Raw genomic sequence first — 18,921 nt, forward strand, 5'->3', positions numbered from 1 at the left:
GCAAATACAAGTGTCCAAAAATTCAATTTATTTGTGTTGGTTACAAATAGACTTATGTGTGTTCAAAATGACATTTATTGTTAGAGCTAAAACTGTAAAACTGTAAAAAGTATAAAAAGAAGACAGGAGAAAATATTTGTAACTGTGGGTTTGGTAAAGATTTATTAGACATGATACCAAAAGCACAATATATAGAAGAAAAAAATCGATAAAATGTACTTCAAAATTCAAACCTTTTGCTCTTCAAAAGACACCATTAAGAAAAACAAACGATAGATTGGTAGAAAATATTTCCATATCATATATCTGATAAAGGACTTATATCAAAAATATATGCAAAAAAAGAAGACAAGCCAACTTAAAAATGGGCAAAAGATTTGAATAGACATTTCACTAAAAATATATGAATGGTTAATAAACACATGAAAGAATACTCAGCATGGTTAGTCTCTAGGGAAATGCAAATTAAGACCATAATAAAATACCATATTAAACCCATAGACTAGCTGTATTAAAATACAGTTACGGGCCTGGCCCGGTGGCTCACGCCTGTAATCCCAGCACTTTGGGAGGCCGAGGGAGGCAGATCATTTGAGGTCAGGAATTCGAGACCAGCCTGGCCAACATGGTGAAACCCTGTCTCTACTAAATACACAAAAAAATGAGCCGGGCATGGTGGTGCGTGCCTGTAGTCTCAGCTACTGGGGAGGCTGAGGCAAGAGAATTGCTTGAACCTGGGAGGTGGAGGTTGCAGTGAGCTGAGATTGCACCACTGCACTCCAGCCTGGGCCACAGAGCAAGACACCATCTCAAAAAAAAAAAAAAAAAAAAAAAAAGAAAAGAAAATGTCCTAAAGCCGGATTATGGTAATGGTTGTACAATTACTTAAATTTACTAAAACTTTATGAGAACAGGTGAAATCACTTAAGACGGGTGGATTTAATGGCATGTAAATTATGCTTCAATGCAATTATTTTTAAAAATGATATTTCACAAGGTTAGTCATTGCAGAATTGTTGTAAGAGCAAAAGATTGGAACCAACTTAAATATCCATTGATAGATAATGGGTTAAATAAATCATAGTCTATTTGTACAATATGGCTGTATTAAAAAGCAGTTCTTCATATAATGGTATGCAATAATCTCACAAGATGTATAATTTGATATCATTTGTCTAAAAGATAGGGGAAGGGAGGACAGTAGGTATTTGAGAATGTGCTCATATATGCCTAGAATACCTCCAGAGAGATATATAAGGAGCTAGTTTTAAGATTGGGCGTGGTGGCTCACACCTGTAATCCCAGCACTTAGGGAGGCCGAGGCGGGCGGATCACTTGAGGTCAGGAATTCCAGACCAGCCTGGCCAATAGAGCGAAACCCTGGCTCCACTAAAAATTCAAAAATTAGCCGGGTGTGGTGGTGGCGCCTGTAATCCCAGCTGCCCGGGAGGCTGAGGCGGGAGAATCGCTTGAACCCAGGAGGCAGAGGTTGCAGTGAGCCCAGATGGTGCCACTGCACTTCAGTCTGGGCAACAGAGCAAGACTGTCTCAAAAAAAAAAAAAAAAAAAAAAAAAGAGAAACAGTATGTCTCTGAAGAGGGCAACTAGGTCGCAGGGGATGGTGGTGGAGGGAGATCTTTCACTGAATATTTGAGCCATGTGAATTATGGTCTATACAAAAATGAAATAAAAATCACAACACAAAAAATTATATCAAATCGTGGGGGTTATTTGATCTTTTCATTTTTCTTTTACAATTTTCTCCAATAGGTGGCGCTTCTGAAACACCATACTTGTTTTTATTTTTATTTTATTTGAGAAAACCCCAAATGTGCTCTGATGGCCTTTCTTCTCCATTTGTCACCTCTGGGAACCTTGAGTCTAGATTTAGGGCTGAAAGTCTCTCTGCTAGGAGCTTTCCAAAATGCATTGCTTTGATTCTGGGAACTGAATAGAAGGAGAACACCTGGATTAAAAAAAGAAAAATTGCAATTGGTTCAAAAAAACCAAATAATGCTTTCAACCCTGTCTTCCTGATAGAAACCTCAGATAGATTAATTGAATTGTAACTTCTGACAGATTGACTTGTTGATTGGAAGGTTAATATAGGTTAGTGGTTCTTTTTTTTTTTTTTTTTTTTTTTTGAGACTGAGTCTGGCTCTGTCGCCCAGGCTGGAGTGCGGTGGCCGGATCTCAGCTCACTGCAAGCTCCGCCTCCCGGGTTCACGCCATTCTCCTGCCTCAGCCTCCCGAGTAGCTGGGACCACAGGCGCCCGCCACTTCGCCCGGCTAGTTTTTTGTATTTTTTAGTAGAGACGGGGTTTCACCGTGTTAGCCAGGATGGTCTCGATCTCCTGACCTCGTGATCCGCCCGTCTCGGCCTCCCAAAGTGCTGGGATTACAGGCTTGAGCCACCGCGCCCGGCCAGGTTAGTGGTTCTTAACCAGGGGTGATTTTGCCCTGAAGGTGATGTTTGGACACATTTGGTAACGTCTGGACACATTTTTGATTGTCACACTGGACAATCTACCAGCATCTGGTGGAGACAGGCCAGGGATGCTTCCATAACTCCTACAATGCACAGGTTAGCCCCTCATCACAAATAATTATTAGCCCAAAATGTTAATGGTATAGATAATGAGAAATTTTAATGTAGGTTAAGATTAATATTCAGCATCTCTATGGCTTGAGGCCCTGCTCTGACAGGATTTACAGATACTTAAAATTCATATTTTCCTAGGCCAAGACAATCAGTATGGCCCCAGAATTTTTAGAAAAGAGTACCCCAAACCACCTCCCAATCCCTGATCCCCAGAGTCTGATCCTTATAGCCACTTAGGGAAGGGAGCTAGACTTAGAAGCAATTGGGAGGGCAGTTGATGCAAGGGTCCTTTATTAGAACTGGCATTGAAGAACCCACCTACTCTGAGTCCTGAGTTCAATTCCTCCTCAACTGGTTTCCTTGAAGGTGACTGTACTGGTCATCTTCTCGATCCTTGAGGGGCTGGAAAGGACAGCACAGTCATAAGGTCATTTTTTCCATCCTCTATTAATTAATTTGATGCATGTTTATTGAATGCTTTTTATATGTGAGAGTTTGGAGTGGGTAGTACTTCATGGTCCTGAGGATGGAAAGAGGAAAAGGAGATGGAGGCTCTTTTTTCTTTTTTCTTTTCTTTTCTTTTTCTTTTTCTGTTTTTTTTGAGATGGAGTCTTGCTCTGTTGCCCATGCTGGAGTGCAGTGGTGCAACCACAGCTCACTGCAACCTCAACCTCCTGGGTTCAAGTGGTCCTCCTGCCTCAGCCTCCTGAGTAGCTGGGACTACAATTGTGCACCACCACGCCCAGTTAATTTTTTTTTTTGTTTTTAGTAGAGACAGAGTTTCGTCAGGTTGGTCAGGCTTGTGTCGAATTCCTGACCTCAGGTGATTCACCTGTTTTGGCTTCCCAAAGTACTGGGATTACAGGCGTGAGCCATGGCCTGTCTATAGTGAGTGCCCGGCCTGTCAAGAGTTTCTTTGTGTGTCCCTCTCAGTGTGTTCTTCAACTGGTGCTCACTAGATCCTGACCTCAGTCTCTGTCAATCCTTCTCTTTAGTTCATCTATTCTACCCAAAGTGATCTCATCATCTGGTATGCTGTTAGCAGTTTCTTACCTGTATAGGATCTTCCAAATAACATGCCCCTCAATCCCAAAGATTGACCCCCTCTAATTACAGCAATATCTCTTTTATTCTTCATCCCCTTACCTGGTAGAGCTGGTCATTGGGCAACAGAGTCTGCTTGTCTGAAGCTGCACAAAAAAGAAACAGAATCCACACAAGGTAGAATGCATAATAAATTGGGTTATATTCACAAAATAGAATACTGAATAACAGTAAGAGTTTTATATACACACAAGAGTATGGATAAAGCACATAATCATGTTGTTGAGTGAAAGAAGCTACTCACAATAATACTTAGTATATGAGTCCACTTACATAAAGAACAAAAACAAGCAAAGTTAATCCTTGTTGTTAGAAGTCAGGACAATGCTCACTTTTGAGGATGGGTAGTGGCTGGAAGTGACCACAAGAGGGCTTCCATGGCATTGGTAATATTGTCTTTCTTAAATTATGTGCTGACTGCATGGGTGTGTTTGCTCTGTGAATTTTTTTTTTTTTTTTTGAGCTGTATGCTTGTGATTCACTTTTCTGTACGTAAGGATTTACTTAAAATAGTTTTTTTTTTGGTTTTTTTTTGGTTTTTTTTTTGAGACGGAGTCTTGCTCTGTCACCCAGGCTGGAGTGCAGTGGCACGATCTCGGCTCACTGCAAGCTCCGCCTCCCGGGTTCACGCCATTATCCTGCCTCAGCCTCTGGAGTAGCTGGGACTACAGGCACCCACCACCATGCCCAGCTAATTTTTTGTATTTTTAGTAGAGATGGGGTTTCACCATGTTAGCCAGGATGGTCTCCATCTCCTAACCTCATGATCTGCCCACCTCGGCCTCCCAAAGTGTTGGGATTACAGGCATGAGCCACTGTGCCCAGCCGGTTTTTTTTTTTTTTTTTTTTTTTTAACACAGAGGATAAATCAGAGGGAGTCGTATCTTGAGACAGGTGAACATGCTGTGATAACACCAAGTATCCTTTTCTCCTGTCTCAAAGAAATACAGCCTCACCCAACTATGCACATTAGCAAGAGGCACCAACTCAGTCTCTTCTATTGGGTACGTAATGGTAGGAGGAAAGCTGAGGGTCTCAGGTGGTCCCATCTCTCATCTGAGAGCGTTCTTTTTTTTTTTTTTTTTTTTTGAGACGGAGTCTTGCTCTGTCGCCCAGGTTGGAGTGCAGTGGCCAGATCTCAGCTCACTGGAAGCTCCGCCTCCCTGGTTTATGCCATTCTCCTGCCTCAGCCTCCCGAGTAGCTGGGACTACAGGCGCCCGCCACCTCGCCCGGCTAGTTTTTTGTATTTTTTTAGTAGAGACGGGGTTTCACCATGTTAGCCAGGATGGTCTCGATCTCCTGACCTCGTGATCCGCCCTTCTCGGCCTCCCAAAGTGCTGGGATTACAGGCTTGAGCCACCGCGCCCGGCCAAGAGCATTCTTTTACCTCTTGACTGGCGAACTCCATCCTGTCCAGCAATGAAGTAGACCCCAACAGCAAGGAAGAAAATGCTGATGATTTCAGCTAAGACAAAGCCCAATATGGTGGCTGCATTTAGTTCAATGCAGTTCTGACACACTGTGGGGAAAAGGAGACAAACCTTCAGGGTGTGAAAGTTGTTTTTCCTGGATCTTTTTCTCCTGCCTATCAGCAATAATGCCTCTGTGGAGGGCAGCAGGCTGTTCCTTTGTGGGTGGCAGGGCAAGGGAAGGTCCTTGCGCCAAAACTCAATGCATCTTGATGTTCCTCAGTCCCCCAGGATTCCTGGGGAAGCCCATGGAGTATGTGGAACAAAGACTAGATGCTCTTCATGCTCCACTGTGCTCTAGTCCTCACTGCTGCTCACCTCATGATCGCCCCTGTCTCCCCAACCCCTTCATTCAACTCAGTTTATAGAAGGTGCTGAATTACTCGAATGCATGGAGCCCATCCAAAAGTAAAAAAGTTTTACAGGACTGGCTGTGCTTTTTCAAAGAGGGCGAGGGAAGTATCTTATAGTATTTCAAAAGAGGCAAGCTGAAATTAAGAGAACCGGCGATAATCTCACTGTTGAGGATCTATTTCCACTTTCACTCCAGACAAAAAGCTCACCAGAGCAGCAAATACTGATTAATTTCATGACAAACAGACCAAAGGGGATTACATACTTCTGTAATACACTTGGAGTGTTTTTGACTTGTCCTTTGATCCTTTACACTGATACACCCCTCGAGGGTCCTTGGTATTACTTCCCAGATTCCATTTATTTTTATGTGCAGTTAGGATGTCTATCATCTTCCCTTCTTTAAACCATGTGATATTTGTGTTTTTCACATGACAAGTCAGAAGTACTGAACCATCTTCTTGGTTATACACGTTAAGCTTGCGGTTTTCTGAAATGAGAAAAGCCATGGTTCCATTAAGGATCTTGCCTCTGAAATTCTCCCTGCTTCTGCATACCAGGAGATCATTAGAGTAGCATTTCACAAACTTTGATGTGCACATGAATCACATGGGGGATCTTGTTAAAATTTCAGGTGCTATTTAGTAGTTCTGGGGAGGGGAGATTCTGCATTACTAACATGCTCTCAGGTGACGCCAATATCTGCGTCAGGGGATGAAGAATAAAAGAGACATTGCTGTAATTAGCAGGGGTAAAACTTTGGGATTTGGGGGCATGTTATTTGGAAGGTACTATACAGGTAAGAAACTGCTAACAGCGTACCAGATGATGAGATCACTTTGGGTAGAATAGATGAAATAAAGAGAAGGATTGACAGAGACTGAGGTCAGGATCCTAGGTGACGCCAAAACCTGATGGTTCATGGGTCACAGTTTGAGATGTGTCTAGCTACTAGGGTCCTGTTTCTCCTGTAAGAGACCAGTTAAATGCTTAGCTACAGGCAAGCTGCCCAGAGCAGGTTATGTCAGGTCACTGATTTGGCTGACAATAGTGACATCACCTATCTACCCTCATCTTTTCATTCATTCTAAACTGTTCGCTCATGTAGGACTACTCTTGTAGGAAGCCAAATTTCCATCAATATTCTGAGTCTGAGTATAGAAAGAAGCCATTTCTCCTACCTTCAAATGATTGGGCCAAACTACCTGTAAAGACAGAAGAGAGATAGAGTATTAGCTGGGCATGGAGTTTTTCAGATGCCCTGAAGTATTTCCATGGTTATTTAAGGCCAACATGAAGAAAGATCCAAATCCATGAAAATGATAGTATCCATACTTAGTTATCTGGATTGTAGACTAGATCACCCAGCTGAATTCAAGGTGATAATAAATAATTTGTCTCATCTTTGTCCTGGTATCCTGGGAGGGTGTTTCTAACCCTTGGAATTTCATGAGTGACAGGAGTGGCTTTGTGATCTGTGGTGGACCCTTAGACCATACCTGAGTTTATGCCATGGCAATGACTCAGGATGGTGCTGGTCAAGACCAGCCATATGGTAAGAGGATTGCAGCTTGGAAACTAGTGGTATCAGCCCCAGGAAGGGAACCTAGAGATTGAGATCAGTCAAGTGGTCAATGATTCAATCAATCATGCCTATGTAAAGATACCTCAATAAAAACTTAGTGGAGCTTCCTGGTTGGTGAACCCATCAATGTGCTGGCAGAGTGTGGGAGAGTGCTGGGGGTGATGTGTTCTAATTCCATGGGGAGAAAGCATGAGGCTCTGTGTTCGGGACCCTCCTGGACCTTGCCCTTTTCATTTAGCTGGTTCTGATTTTATTTTTTAATAAAACTGAAATAGGAAGCACAGCACTTTCTTAAGTTCTGTGAGTTATTAATCTAGCAAATTATCAATGAGAAGGGTCATGGGAATCCTTAAGATTGTAGGCAGTTTGTCAGAAGTGTGAGTGGTCTGGGGTCCCCTGAACTTGTAGCTGGCATTTAAAGTGAGGGCAATCTGGTTGGGAACCATGCTCTTAACCTGTAGGGTCTGACACTAATTTGGGGGGTTAGCATCAGAATTGTATTGTAGTATATGTAAGTAAGGATATTGCCTATCCAGTCGAGAACACTCTGCTCTTTGAGCAGCTAATGCCCTGGCAAGGAGTGGGTGTGCACTATCCAAAGCCTTTAGGCTGAGTTCCTTATAAAATCTTCAGCCTTGGTGATCCTTTTCTTGTAGAAACCCTGGATGTCCCAGGGAAATTAGCTATTCAATTAGTCTTCAAATCTGTCTCAAAACTCAGAGTTGACTGGGAGCAGCGGCTCACGCCTGTAATCCCAGCACTTTGGGACACTGAGGTGGGCAGATTGCTTGAGCCTAGGAGTTAGAGACCAGCCTGGGCAACATGGTGAAACCCTGTCTCTACAAAAAAATACAAAAACATTAGCCGGGCATGGTGGTATGCACCTGTAGTCCCAGCTACTCAGGAGGCTAAAGTGGAAGGAACAGTTGAGCCTGGGAGGTGGAGGTTGCAGTGAGCCGAGATTGCGCCACTGCACTCCAGCCTAGGTGTCAAAGCAAGACTCTGTCTCAAAAAAACAAAAACAAACAAACAAACAAACCTTAGGGTAGTAGAGTTGCGTGGTAGACATACTACGGAGATCTGGCACTTGGATTCAATTCAATTAGATTTAATCCAAGCATTTAACGAGCACTATTATGACCTAAAATAATTAGATATTATGAAAGAACAGAGTGCTGATAGGAAGAATCAACTGCTGCTTCCAAAGTTTATGACGAAGTGAAAAAATTAAAACATATATGCAATTAATTTAATAGAACATATACATTATCTTTTAGTGCTTATATGACTGCATATGAAAAAAGGGTAGAAGCTATTAATTTTGACCAAGGGTGAGGGTCAGGGAAAGCTTAATAGAGGAAATGACATTTGTCTGGGCCCTGAAGAGTAAGCAGGAATGTACCAGACAGAGAAAGGCATTCTGAGTAGAAAGAATAGCTGAATAAGATACAGCTTTGAAAAAGGACAAGAGAGGTAGTGTGGCTAGAGGTGGAGTGTGTGTGATAGGGAGAGGTGGTCATGAGTCAAAGTATAATGGAAATAAAAGAAGTGAACCGTCTTAGAACCTCATGCAGAGCTGGATTATCTTTGAACAGTATCCATTGCAGTGTCTGGAACATGGTAGGAACTTTATTTGTTGAATGAATGTACAAATGAATAAATGAGCAAATGGGAGAAAAAGCAAGACAAACAGATAAATAAGTTTCTAACTAGTTATTCTCCTGACCACCTGGTCAGAAGACTGAGAGAAAACAGAGACCCCTCATTCTAAATTGGATTCAGGAAAGGAGATTGCACTGATCGTTGACATAGTTTTTAAAATTTTTTTCCGAGACATCTTTTTTTTTTTTTTCCTTTCTCTGTCACTCAGGCTGAAGTGCAGTGGTGCGATCATGACTCACTGCAGCCTTGACCTCCTGGGCTCAAGCAATCCTCCCACTTCAGCTTCCCAAGTAGCTGGCATAAGTGCATGCCACCATGCCTGGCTAATTTTTTTTTTGTAGACACAGGGTATCCCTATTTTGCCCAGGTTGGTCTTAAACTCCTGGGCTCAAATGATCCTCCCTCCCTGGCCTCCCAAAGTGTTGGGATTGTAGCCTTGAGCCACTGTGCCTGGCCCATTGACATCTTTTAATGTTGCATATCTGAGTGAGGTTTCCTTTTAGGACTTAAGACGTCATGTAGCCACATTTCTTTTTTTTTTTTTGTTTGTTTGTTTTTTTTTTTTTTTTGAGACGGAGTCTCACTCTGTCGCAGAAGCTGGAGTGCAGTGGGCACCGTGTTGGATCACTGCAACCTCCATCTCCTGGGTTCAAGCAATTCTCCTGCCTCAGCCTCCTGAGTAGCTGGGATTACAGGCGCCCACCACCACGCCCAGCTAATTTTAAAAATATTTTTAGTAGAGATGGGGTTTTACCATGTTGACCAGGATGGTCTCGAACTCCTGACCTCAGGTGATCCACCCGCCTCGACCTCCCAAAGTGCTGGGATTACAGGCGTAAGCCACCACGCCCATCCCTGCCACATTTCTGGATTGGCTGACATGAGAACTCCCAGACAGTGGAGGAGTTGTTCAAGTACACATAGCTCATTATGTGCCCGAGCTGGATCCAGAGCTCAGGTTTTCTACTGCTCAACTCAATGCTCTTTCCACGATATGCAGCCACCTCACCTAGGCTTGAGAGTTGCTCCTCAACCTGTGTTGTCTTTAGCTGACTTTTCCTCCCATTTCTCTCAGAAATAATTCTATTCTAAACTCTCACTGTCCTCTTCAAGTCTCCCAACCGGCCATCACCCAGCTCAGTTTCTGCAGGTGGCATTGCCTCCCACCTGGATTTTTTTAGAACATGGAAGCTGTTATTGTCCTTTCTCCTTTAGCTTCCTTTCCCTTTATAAACCTATCTGTGGCCCGCGCCGTTTGCACTTCCTTTCTCCCGGTCTTAAAGGGTAACGTTGCCTTCCCCTCTGTGCTCTTGACCCCACTCTTGACTCTGTCCTTCCACCATCAACTCCAGGACCCTGCTCTACTCATCATCTTCTCCTTTAGCTTAGAAATGTGCTCAAGTTTCTCTCACCCTCAGAAACATTTATTCTTAGACTCTACTTCCTCCTCGACCTACCACCCAGTCTTTTCTCCCTCCTCATCCAAATTTCTTTAAAGAATAGTCTACACTTGCTGACCTCATCACCTGACCTTCACCTTCTACCAATTTTCACTTGGCTTCCACTCTCAATATCCCACTGAAACTGTGCTAAATCACCCATGATGCATATTCTGCCATATCCCACAGACTTAAACTTTTAAATACGTTCTTATATTAGTAGGCTCTCTTTAACATTTTATACTCTTGGTAATTCTCTCCTTCTAGAAGCTCTCTACTCCCTTGGTTTCCAAGGTAGTGCATACATTTGATTATTTCAGCTCTTTGATTCTCCTTTTATCTCTTTCCTGGAATTTTTTTTTTCTCTAACTGCCCCTTAAAATTGGTGCCTGCACTGTTCCATCTTTAGCCCCCTCTTCCTCATATAGTACTTATGTGACTTCAGCAAATTCCATGGTTTTAACTTTCCCAGTATGTCCAGACTCCTGGCATCAACCCAGTTCATTCACTTCCTGTTGGATATTTCCAATGGAGTATTCACGCAGGCACCTATGCTGTACCATACACTCAGTCTGGCACCATGAAAACTAATCTCTCCAATGAGACTGTGAGTTCTGTAGAGCATGAGTGTTTTATTCATTTTTATTTCCTCATGGCATATCACATATTAGGATCTCACCCATCTTTGTTGACCAGTTGGCTAACTGCCCAACTGAGTGAATGAACGTTTCATAGGTCGACTGCTAACCCCCAGCTCTGAAGTAGGGAACATATACTTTTTCCTTTTAGTTTCCTGGCCTTTTGGGCTGCGTTCAAATCTAAGATGGCGGTAACAGGGTCCTCTCTTTAGCCAGTGAAGTACTCTGTTTGCATTTTTCAGAGACAAGGATTCCTTCTCCTCCATGGGACACTGTTTCTCTCTAGCAGAGAACAGTTAAGAGGCTCCATTTTGCCCTTCTTTGAACTCTAAGGTGACAGCAGAGGTAGGCTCAAGGTTAGGGATCCCAATATTCCTGTCTCACTAGTGATGGGCTCTTCCCTTGAGCCCTTCCCCAGGCTGCCAGACCCCTAGTAGGCCCTTACCTTGAAGAAGAATGATAGCCAGGATGAAGCCAGTCAGGCCCTTCCCCTGTTCCATGTCAGTCTCTGTCCTCTGGCAAAAGCACAGAGCAGCCCTTAGCAGCCAGCCAGCCTGTGCAGCAGCTAGAGTGGCTCCGCCCATCCCCGTTCGGGCTGGAGCCCTTGAGAGAAGGCAAGAACCCAGAGCCTCCACCCTCTGCTGCAAGTGTGGGTAGCAGGGGCCTCAGCAGGGCTGCAGATGCAGACGCCTTTTATTTTTCCGTTAAGGAGGGTGGAGGTGGTGGGGAAGGAGAGGGAGAGAGTGCTGGATTCCCACTCAGAGACTCATCTTGCACAGGGAACTGCAACGGATGCTGGGTGGGAGATGGTACTGGGACCATTTCTTCATGAGGGGGATAAATGTCCCTGTCATTAGTTGTTAGGATTGTAGCCAGTTGTTACTCGTTGTTAGTTGTTATTGCTATAGGTAATGAATTTGGAGGAACTCTCAGCTGCTTGGGGCCAGACCTCCGAATGGAAAGCCACTTCAGTCCAGGCCTTCATTCGGGAATTTTTTTTTATTTTTATTTTTATTTTTTTTTTTTTTTGAGACGGAGTCTCGCTCTGTCGCCCAGGCTGGAGTGCAGTGGCCGGATCTCAGCTCACTGCAAGCTCCGCCTCCCGGGTTCCCGCCATTCTCCTGCCTCAGCCTCCCGAGTAGCTGGGACTACAGGCGCCCACAACCGCGCCCGGCTAATTTTTTGTATTTTTAGTAGAGACGAGGTTTCACCGTGGTCTCGATCTCCTGACCTTGTGATCCGCCCGCCTCGGCCTCCCAAAGTGCTGGGATTACAGGCGTGAGCCACCGCGCCCGGCCCTCATTCGGGAATTTTTTTCACTTTTTTTTTTTTTCTTTTTTTAAGACAGAGTCTCACTTTGTTGCCCAGGCTGGAGTGCAGTGGCACTGTCTCAGCTCACTGCAACCTCCGCCTCCTGGGTTCAAGCGATTCTGCTGCCTCAGCCTCCTGAGTAGCTGGGATTACAGGCCACCAAATTGTTGTATTTTTAGTAGAGACGGGGTTTCACCATGTTGGTCAGGCTGGTCTCAAACTCCTGACCTTGTGATCCGCCTGCCTCAGCCTCCCAAAGTGTTGGGATTATAGGCGTGAGACACGGCACCTGGCTTCACCGTTCTTTTGAGATCATGAAATAGGCGCCTGGAAGGGAATAGGTGGAATAATTCTGAGGACAGGCCAGCACATTTTCAGGGGCCAGAGCCCGGACTGAATGTCTAGGATCTCAGGCCCCTGTTTCCCTCAGCTAGTCAGTCAGTGAGCCAACAAAAATGTGCAGAGCTCCCATTATGTGCCAGGCACAAGATACAGCAGTGAGAAAGACAGGCATGACTCTGTTCCCAGGTAAGTGACAGTCTAACTGCAGCAGTGTGAAGAGTTTCAGATCCTTGTAGGCCACAGGGGAAAAAGGTCCATTTGTCTCCCCGGGGGGCTCAATATTGCCTGTGAGTCAACTATATTATTATTAATAACTACCCCTTATTGAGCACATACGATGTGTGAGGCACCGTGCAAACATCTTGTTTGAATCCTGATAATGGTGCTAATGGAATAAGACTCTGAAAAATTTCATGGCTGGCCCAGGCCCCACAGGTAGGCAGTATTGGACCCAGGATTCAAATCTCTGGCTGGGGTCCCTAAAGCCCAGCCTCCCAGTGACAAGAAGCTGCTAGAGCTGGTCCCTGGCTGCCTGGTGAAGGGTCCTGAGAAAGATCAACCTTCATGAGAAATATAGCTGCTATGGCTTGCGCTATGGGGCCGATGGCTTCTCTCAAGGGGCTTCGAGATGTGGCGGTTTTTAGGTGGTGCGTAAATGTAGTTGCATTGTCAATAGGGACGCTAAAGTTCATGCCACCTTTTCCATGTTCTCTACCAGCTCCCTGCTCAGAGATAGAGCAATTTACACCTGCTTCCTTCCTACCCTACTGCTAGCCCACCCCCACCCTGACAATTTCCCATCATCAACGGCAGAAAGCAGAGAAGCAGACATCTTCTAGTTCCTCCCCCACTCTCCTCTTTCCGGTACCTGTGAGTCAGCTGGGGGAGGGCAGCTCTCACCCAGGCTGATAGTTCGGTGACCTGGCTTTATCTACTGGATGAGTTCCGCTGGGAGATGGAACATAGCACGTTTCTGTCTGGACTGGTACTGGCTACCTTTCTCTCCCAAGGTAAAGCTACTCCAGGTGGGTGGGGGAAGGGACCTGAGAGGGACATTACTGTTGGGAGCGAGGCCCACTTGAAAGTGTTTCTTGCCAGGCACGGTGGCTCACACCAGTAATCCCAGAGCTTTGGGAGGCTGAAGTGGGAGGATCCCTTGAGGCCAGTAGTTTGAGACCAGTCTGAGCAACACGATGAGACTCTATCTTTACAAAAAACAAAAGAATGAGCCAGGCATGGTGGTGCACAGCTGTAGTCCCAGCTACTTGAGAGGCTGAGGCAGGAGTGTCAATTGAGTCTGGGATTTCAAGGCTTCAGTGAGATGTGATCATGCCACTGCCCTCCAACTTGGGCAACCCCACGAGACCTTATCTCAAAAAAAAAAAAAAAAAAGTGCTTCTCGGTGCTAGCTTCAATTCACCAGGCACCCCAGGGTGTCAGGAGGGCAGGGCCAGGATGTAGCATAGAGTCTGGGAAACAGGCTCTTGGCTTTGACTGACTCCAGCCACGGGTGCATGTGGGCCTAGAATGTGTCTCAGAAGGCCTTAGGCCAGAGATCTGTAGGAAATAGCTCAGTATGCATGTACCTGAATCTGGGACTGGCCATGGGAGCACAACTTCCTGCACTACTCCTTTTAGGGCTGATGGCCTCTGGAATCAGGACTCTTGTTTGTTTGGCCATGATTATGTCACCCCTGGAGGCATGTCCTAGCACTCATGGGACTGCTTTAAAAGAGAAGTTAACTTTAGGTTGAGCAGGAGGGAGGGAAGATTTGAGGGGTTGTTACATGGGAGGATTTTAACTCATCTCAGTTTGCCAATTTCAGCTTTAAAATGGAAAGTCCCATGTCCCAGAAACCCCTTCAATGCTAAGCAAACTGGGTCCAATGGTCACCTGATAGTCGACTGCACTAGGACACTCAGGATTTCCACTGGAGACAGATCCCTGAAGAGGACGTGACTGTAGGATGTGAAACATTTGATGTGCTTGTGTCTCCCTGAGTATACATGTATACACTTCCAACCTGCTTCAGAAGTGTGAGCAGCAGCTATTTCAGGGTTTTCTAGAAGATGCTCTTGTATCCAAATTTGTGACTGAGTGTGAATCCCAGGAAGAATGAATGTAGACTCCACTTTTCCCTGTGTTTGGAGGCATAGACTGTAGTGCCTCTGTGGCCTGTGGAGATGTGCTCAGACTTTCAAAGGAACTCACTGCATCTGGAATGTTGCTGCACCCACCTCCAGCCCTAAAAGTCTCCCACAAGACTTGACTTGTGAGGAGCTCTAGGGATGGATTCAAGAATTTTTTTTTCCTGTTCTCCTCCTTCTAACCAAGGGTGGAAAACTGTACCTGGGATTTGCCCTGGTCCCCTTCTGGACCACTGAGCTGGTAATTCAGGAACTGGTAAACCAGCTGGTCTCCATCCACAGCCATCCCTGACCCTGGGAAAGGCTTCAGTATTGAGAGCCCCACTTTCTTGGTTGTTAATGGAGCAGGGGCAGTGAGGAACGATGAGAACAAGAAGCTGAAGTGGGAGTGTTGTAGATGGCTGGAAAGTAGTATTAGATGTTTTCTTGAAGAAAAAATGCAGACATTTCCAACCAAGGAATGTTCTTCTGTCTTTCCATATCTTCCGGGTGCTTCAGTGGTCCATGCTCCCCCTACTCCTCATCAGCGGTCTGGATTCATTTCCAGGAAAGCGCTTGGATCAATCCTGCTCTGAGGGGTCCTCTTTTGCACCAAGGCCCCAAGACTTGTCCTCTGCTTGAGTGACATTCTCATGTCCCCCTTGACCCATGCAGTTGGTGGGAAACTTTCTGAAGGCTTTTTCTTGTGACTTCTGTCTCTCTTGATAGAAACCATAAACCGTCCTGGACCAGGAAAATGGTCTCTGTTAAGTATGAGCTTCCGCAGAACAAAGGGCTTGGTGCAGACCAAAGAACTGTCTCCAATTGTGATATTTTTTCCCCTTTAGTGAGCCCCTTCAAGATACCTGTAGAGGAACTTGAGGACAGAGTGTTTGTGAAATGCAATACCAGCGTCACATGGGTAGAGGGAACGGTGGGAACACTGCTCACAAATAATACAAGACTGGACCTGGGAAAACGCATCCTGGACCCACGAGGAATATATAGGTGTAATGGGACAGATATATACAAGGACAAAGAATCTACTGTGCAAGTTCATTATCGAAGTATGTGCTTCCTGAATCTTTTGGGTTGGAATGGATGGGGCTTCTGGATGTGAGAACTTTCTGGCTAGAGAGGGTTGTGGTGAGCCCATCTGTTCTGTAAACAAAGTGAGGCCACTCTTGTAATGGTACGAGCCAGATTTGGGGACCTTCAAAGTGGAAGAGAGAGCTTAACTCAGAAAGACAGAGCAGTAAGGGTCATGTTAGTGCAGCCTCGGTTGGGTGAGAGGTTTGGCCCACCACCTTGTTCAAGGTCCCCCACAAAGCTGAGATTGCTTCTTGGCTCTTCTCAGGGATTCCTTGGGATGCAGGGTGGAGGAAGATGTGGCAAGGCCATCACTAGGCCTTTCTCCCAGAGTCTTATTGAAGATTGGGTTTTGGCATGAGAGATCTAAGGGTTGCCCTAGGAGGCAGAGATGGTTCCCTGATCTTAAAGGCTCTCAACCTCTCCTCTCTCCTCCCTTCCCCCACAGTGTGCCAGAACTGTGTGGAGCTGGATCCAGCCACCCTGGCTGGCATCATTGTCACTGATGTCATTGCCACTCTGCTCCTTGCTTTGGGAGTCTTCTGCTTTGCTGGACATGAGACTGGAAGGCTCTCTGGGGGTTAGTGGAAGAGCTGAGCGTGTGTGTGTGTGTGTGTGTGTGTGTGTGTCTGTACCAGTAAGCTTATGCACCAGCTAAGGAATGGGGCAGGTGGTAGGTTTAGTCTCAGCTGGGAGTTACTCTTGCAATCTCCTAAAGACTCCTAGAACTTTGACTGTTGAGAGAACTTGTGTGTTCATATCACTCATGCAGACTTCTGAGGGTGTGGGAGGGTGGATCTCACTGTCCCATCTGCTAGGCCGTTGATGTCTCTCTCTGGTTCTTCTAGCTGCGGACACACAAGCTCTATTGAGGAATGACCAGGTCTATCAGGTGAGCCTTGAGGGGAAGGAGGGCTGACACTGAATGCTGTTTGCACGTGGGAAGGGTCCTACTGGGGAGTTCATTGCTGGGTGTGACTGGAGAGGTCAGACAGGAACTCTCATCGTCGGGGCCTGCTGGGGCCCTTCCTCAAAGAGTTCTAACCCTGCCTCCTGACCGTTTGCTCTTCTCCTCTCTTAGCCCCTTCGAGATCGAGATGATGCTCAGTACAGCCGCCTTGGAGGAAACTGGGCTCGGAACAAGTGAACCTGAGGCTGGTGGCTTCTAGAAGCATCCATTACCAACTGTACCTTCCCTTCTTGCTCAGCCAATAAATATATCCTCTTTCACTCAGCAGGTGCCTGGACTTCTTAAGACTCCTGGGCAAGGCATGGGAGTTGTCCTGACTTGTCTGGGATCTCGCCCTCCTACCTTTCTGTTCCTTCCTTCATCTCCTTCCTTCCTCTGTCCCACACAGACAGTGTGTTGGACGACTCTCGCCACATCCTGGCTGTCTGGTGTTTCTAGCTCACGGGGCTCCCTGGGTGAAGGGTCTGCGCCACCATATTCCCACAGTTACTTGTTGACTCCAGTCCCTATCACAACCCTTTTAGGGTTTTGGCTGCCTCATCCAGCCGAGGGCAGGCTGCTGTGTTCAGGAGCCCAGCTGCACAGAATTTTCCATGACGTCATGAATGGGGGTGGCAGAGACAACAAGAGGCCCTGGGACTAGTTTCTCACCAAGACTCAGAGGGTGTGTGTGACAAAGTCCCACTGCTGCTAAGGGGATGACCTCAGCTCTATGGCCCTGCTGACCAGGTGCCACTAGCTGTAAGGAGGTCTTACCTAAGCCCCTTTCGTATCCCTTTCCCCTGTATCATAGGCACCATTTTAGCTTCCTTTTGCCAGGACCTGTCCCTGGCTTGCTCCTGCCTTCTGCATTATAAACTGGGATCAGAAACCATTCACCAATTAAAGCACATTATCCTGCTCCATCTACCTGGAAAACAGGAGTTTGAGACAGTTTTTTTTTGTTTGTTTGTTTGTTTTTTGAGATGGAGTCTCACTCTGTTGCTCAGGCTGGAGTGCCGTGGCATGATCTCGGCTCACTGTAACCTCTGTCTCCTGGTGTCAAGTGATTCTCCTGCCTCAGCCTCCCGAGTAGCTGGGATTACAAGCATGTGCCACCAAGTTTAGCTAATTTTTGTATTTTTAGTAGAGACAGGGTTTCATCATGTTGGCCAGGCTGGTCTCAAACTCTTGACCTCAAATGATCCACCCACTCAGCCTCCAAAAGTGCTGGGATTACAGGCATGAGCCACTGCACCTGGCTGAGACAGGGATATTTTCAATAGATGCCATCTTCTATTACTTCTAATAGTAGTGGTTCTAGGCTGGGCACAGTAGCTTATGCATATAATCCCAGCACTTTAGGAGACAGAGGCAGGGGGATCACTTGAGCCTAGGAGTTCAAAACCAGCCTAGGCAACATAGCAACATCTTGTCTCGACCAAAATAAATAAATAAATAAACAAACAAACAAATAAATAAATCAGCTGGGTGCAGTGGTGGGCACCTGTAGTCCTAGCTATTTGGGAAGCTGAGGTGGGAGGATTGCATGAGGCCGGGAGTTGGAGGCTGCAGTGAGCTATGATTGTGCCACTGCACTCCGGCCTGGGCTACAGAGTGAGACCCTATCTTAAAAAAAAATAGCCATGGTTCTGAAACTTTGGAGGCCTCAGGGATTTATTAAAAATATAAACACGGCTGGGCGTGGTGGCTCACACCTGTAATCCCAGCACTTTGGGAGGTTGAGGCGGGCAGATCACAAGGTCAGGAGACTGAGATCATCCTGGCCAACATGGTGAAACTCTGGTTCTACTGAAAATACAAAAATTAGCTGGGCATAGTGACGCACGCCTGTCATCCCAGCTACTTGGGAGGCTGAGGCAGGAGAATTGCTTGAACCCAGGAGGCAGAGGTTGCAGTGAGTCGAGATTCGCCACGCACTCCAGCCTGGTGACAGAGCGAGACTCAGTCTCCAAAAAATAAATAAATAAATAAAATAAAAAAATTAAATAAATAAATAAATAAATAAAAGCGCTAGAGACGCACTCTAGGCAGGGTGTTTCCAGGTGATTCTGAAACAGCCCAAATTCAGAGTCTCTGGTTTAGAGGAAGAATTGAGGCCACTTTCTCTCTTATGCGCTTTATGCCTGTTCCTGGATCACAGAGTAGGGGATTCCTTCTTTTGTTCTCTGATTACACAAATAATTTAAAGAGCCTCCGGAAAGTTTAATGACTGAGAATTTCCTAGA

At 45.8% G+C, this 18,921-nt stretch overlaps 2 protein-coding genes across 6 annotated transcripts; one reads left to right on the forward strand and one right to left on the reverse strand.

The window, feature by feature from the left end:
* Window positions 1–1,730: 1,730 nt before the first annotated feature.
* On the reverse strand, window positions 1,731–11,478 carry CD3G (CD3g molecule). 3 transcript variants are annotated; one of them, XM_009187391.4, is made up of 7 exons: window positions 11,300–11,476; window positions 6,712–6,735; window positions 5,796–6,020; window positions 5,095–5,226; window positions 3,749–3,792; window positions 2,921–3,004; window positions 1,731–1,947 (listed from the first exon to the last, which is right to left on the reverse strand). In XM_009187391.4, exons 1-6 carry the CDS (start codon window positions 11,436–11,438, stop codon window positions 2,939–2,941), a joined length of 630 nt encoding a protein of 209 aa, XP_009185655.2. In that variant the 5' UTR covers window positions 11,439–11,476; the 3' UTR covers window positions 1,731–1,947; window positions 2,921–2,938. The 3 variants fall into 3 exon arrangements, with proteins under 3 accessions (XP_009185655.2, XP_003910827.3, XP_009185656.2); XM_003910778.5 differs by having other exon boundaries at window positions 1,731–1,966; window positions 11,300–11,471; XM_009187392.4 differs by lacking the exon at window positions 6,712–6,735 and having other exon boundaries at window positions 1,731–1,966; window positions 11,300–11,478.
* Window positions 11,479–13,330: 1,852 nt separating this feature from the next.
* CD3D (CD3d molecule) lies at window positions 13,331–16,957 on the forward strand. 3 transcript variants are annotated; one of them, XM_003910777.2, is made up of 5 exons: window positions 13,331–13,517; window positions 15,483–15,701; window positions 16,172–16,303; window positions 16,572–16,615; window positions 16,805–16,957. In XM_003910777.2, exons 1-5 carry the CDS (start codon window positions 13,463–13,465, stop codon window positions 16,868–16,870), a joined length of 516 nt encoding a protein of 171 aa, XP_003910826.1. In that variant the 5' UTR covers window positions 13,331–13,462; the 3' UTR covers window positions 16,871–16,957. The 3 variants fall into 3 exon arrangements, with proteins under 3 accessions (XP_003910826.1, XP_009185654.1, XP_009185653.1); XM_009187389.4 differs by having other exon boundaries at window positions 13,335–13,532; XM_009187390.2 differs by lacking the exon at window positions 16,172–16,303.
* Window positions 16,958–18,921: the final 1,964 nt, after the last annotated feature.

The sequence above is a fragment of the Papio anubis genome, chromosome 12, assembly GCF_008728515.1.
Source record: "Papio anubis isolate 15944 chromosome 12, Panubis1.0, whole genome shotgun sequence".
NCBI lineage: Eukaryota > Metazoa > Chordata > Mammalia > Primates > Cercopithecidae > Papio > Papio anubis.

Bases quoted from the DNA above. Each gene is read 5' to 3' on its own strand.
- CD3D (XM_009187389.4), top strand. From the start codon at position 13,463: ATGGAACATAGCACGTTTCTGTCTGGACTGGTACTGGCTACCTTTCTC. The intron at 13,533-15,482 runs GTGGGTGGGGGA...TTTCCCCTTTAG, and splicing joins CCAAGGTAAAGCTACTCCAG to TGAGCCCCTTCAAGATACCT. The intron at 16,616-16,804 runs GTGAGCCTTGAG...CTCCTCTCTTAG, and splicing joins GGAATGACCAGGTCTATCAG to CCCCTTCGAGATCGAGATGA.
- CD3G (XM_009187391.4), bottom strand. From the start codon at position 11,438: ATGGGCGGAGCCACTCTAGCTGCTGCACAGGCTGGCTGGCTGCTAAGG. The intron at 6,736-11,299 runs GTAAGGGCCTAC...CTGTCTTTACAG, and splicing joins GGCTATCATTCTTCTTCAAG to GTAGTTTGGCCCAATCATTT. The intron at 3,793-5,094 runs GTAAAAGAATGC...TTTTTTGTGCAG, and splicing joins TGGAGTTCGCCAGTCAAGAG to CTTCAGACAAGCAGACTCTG.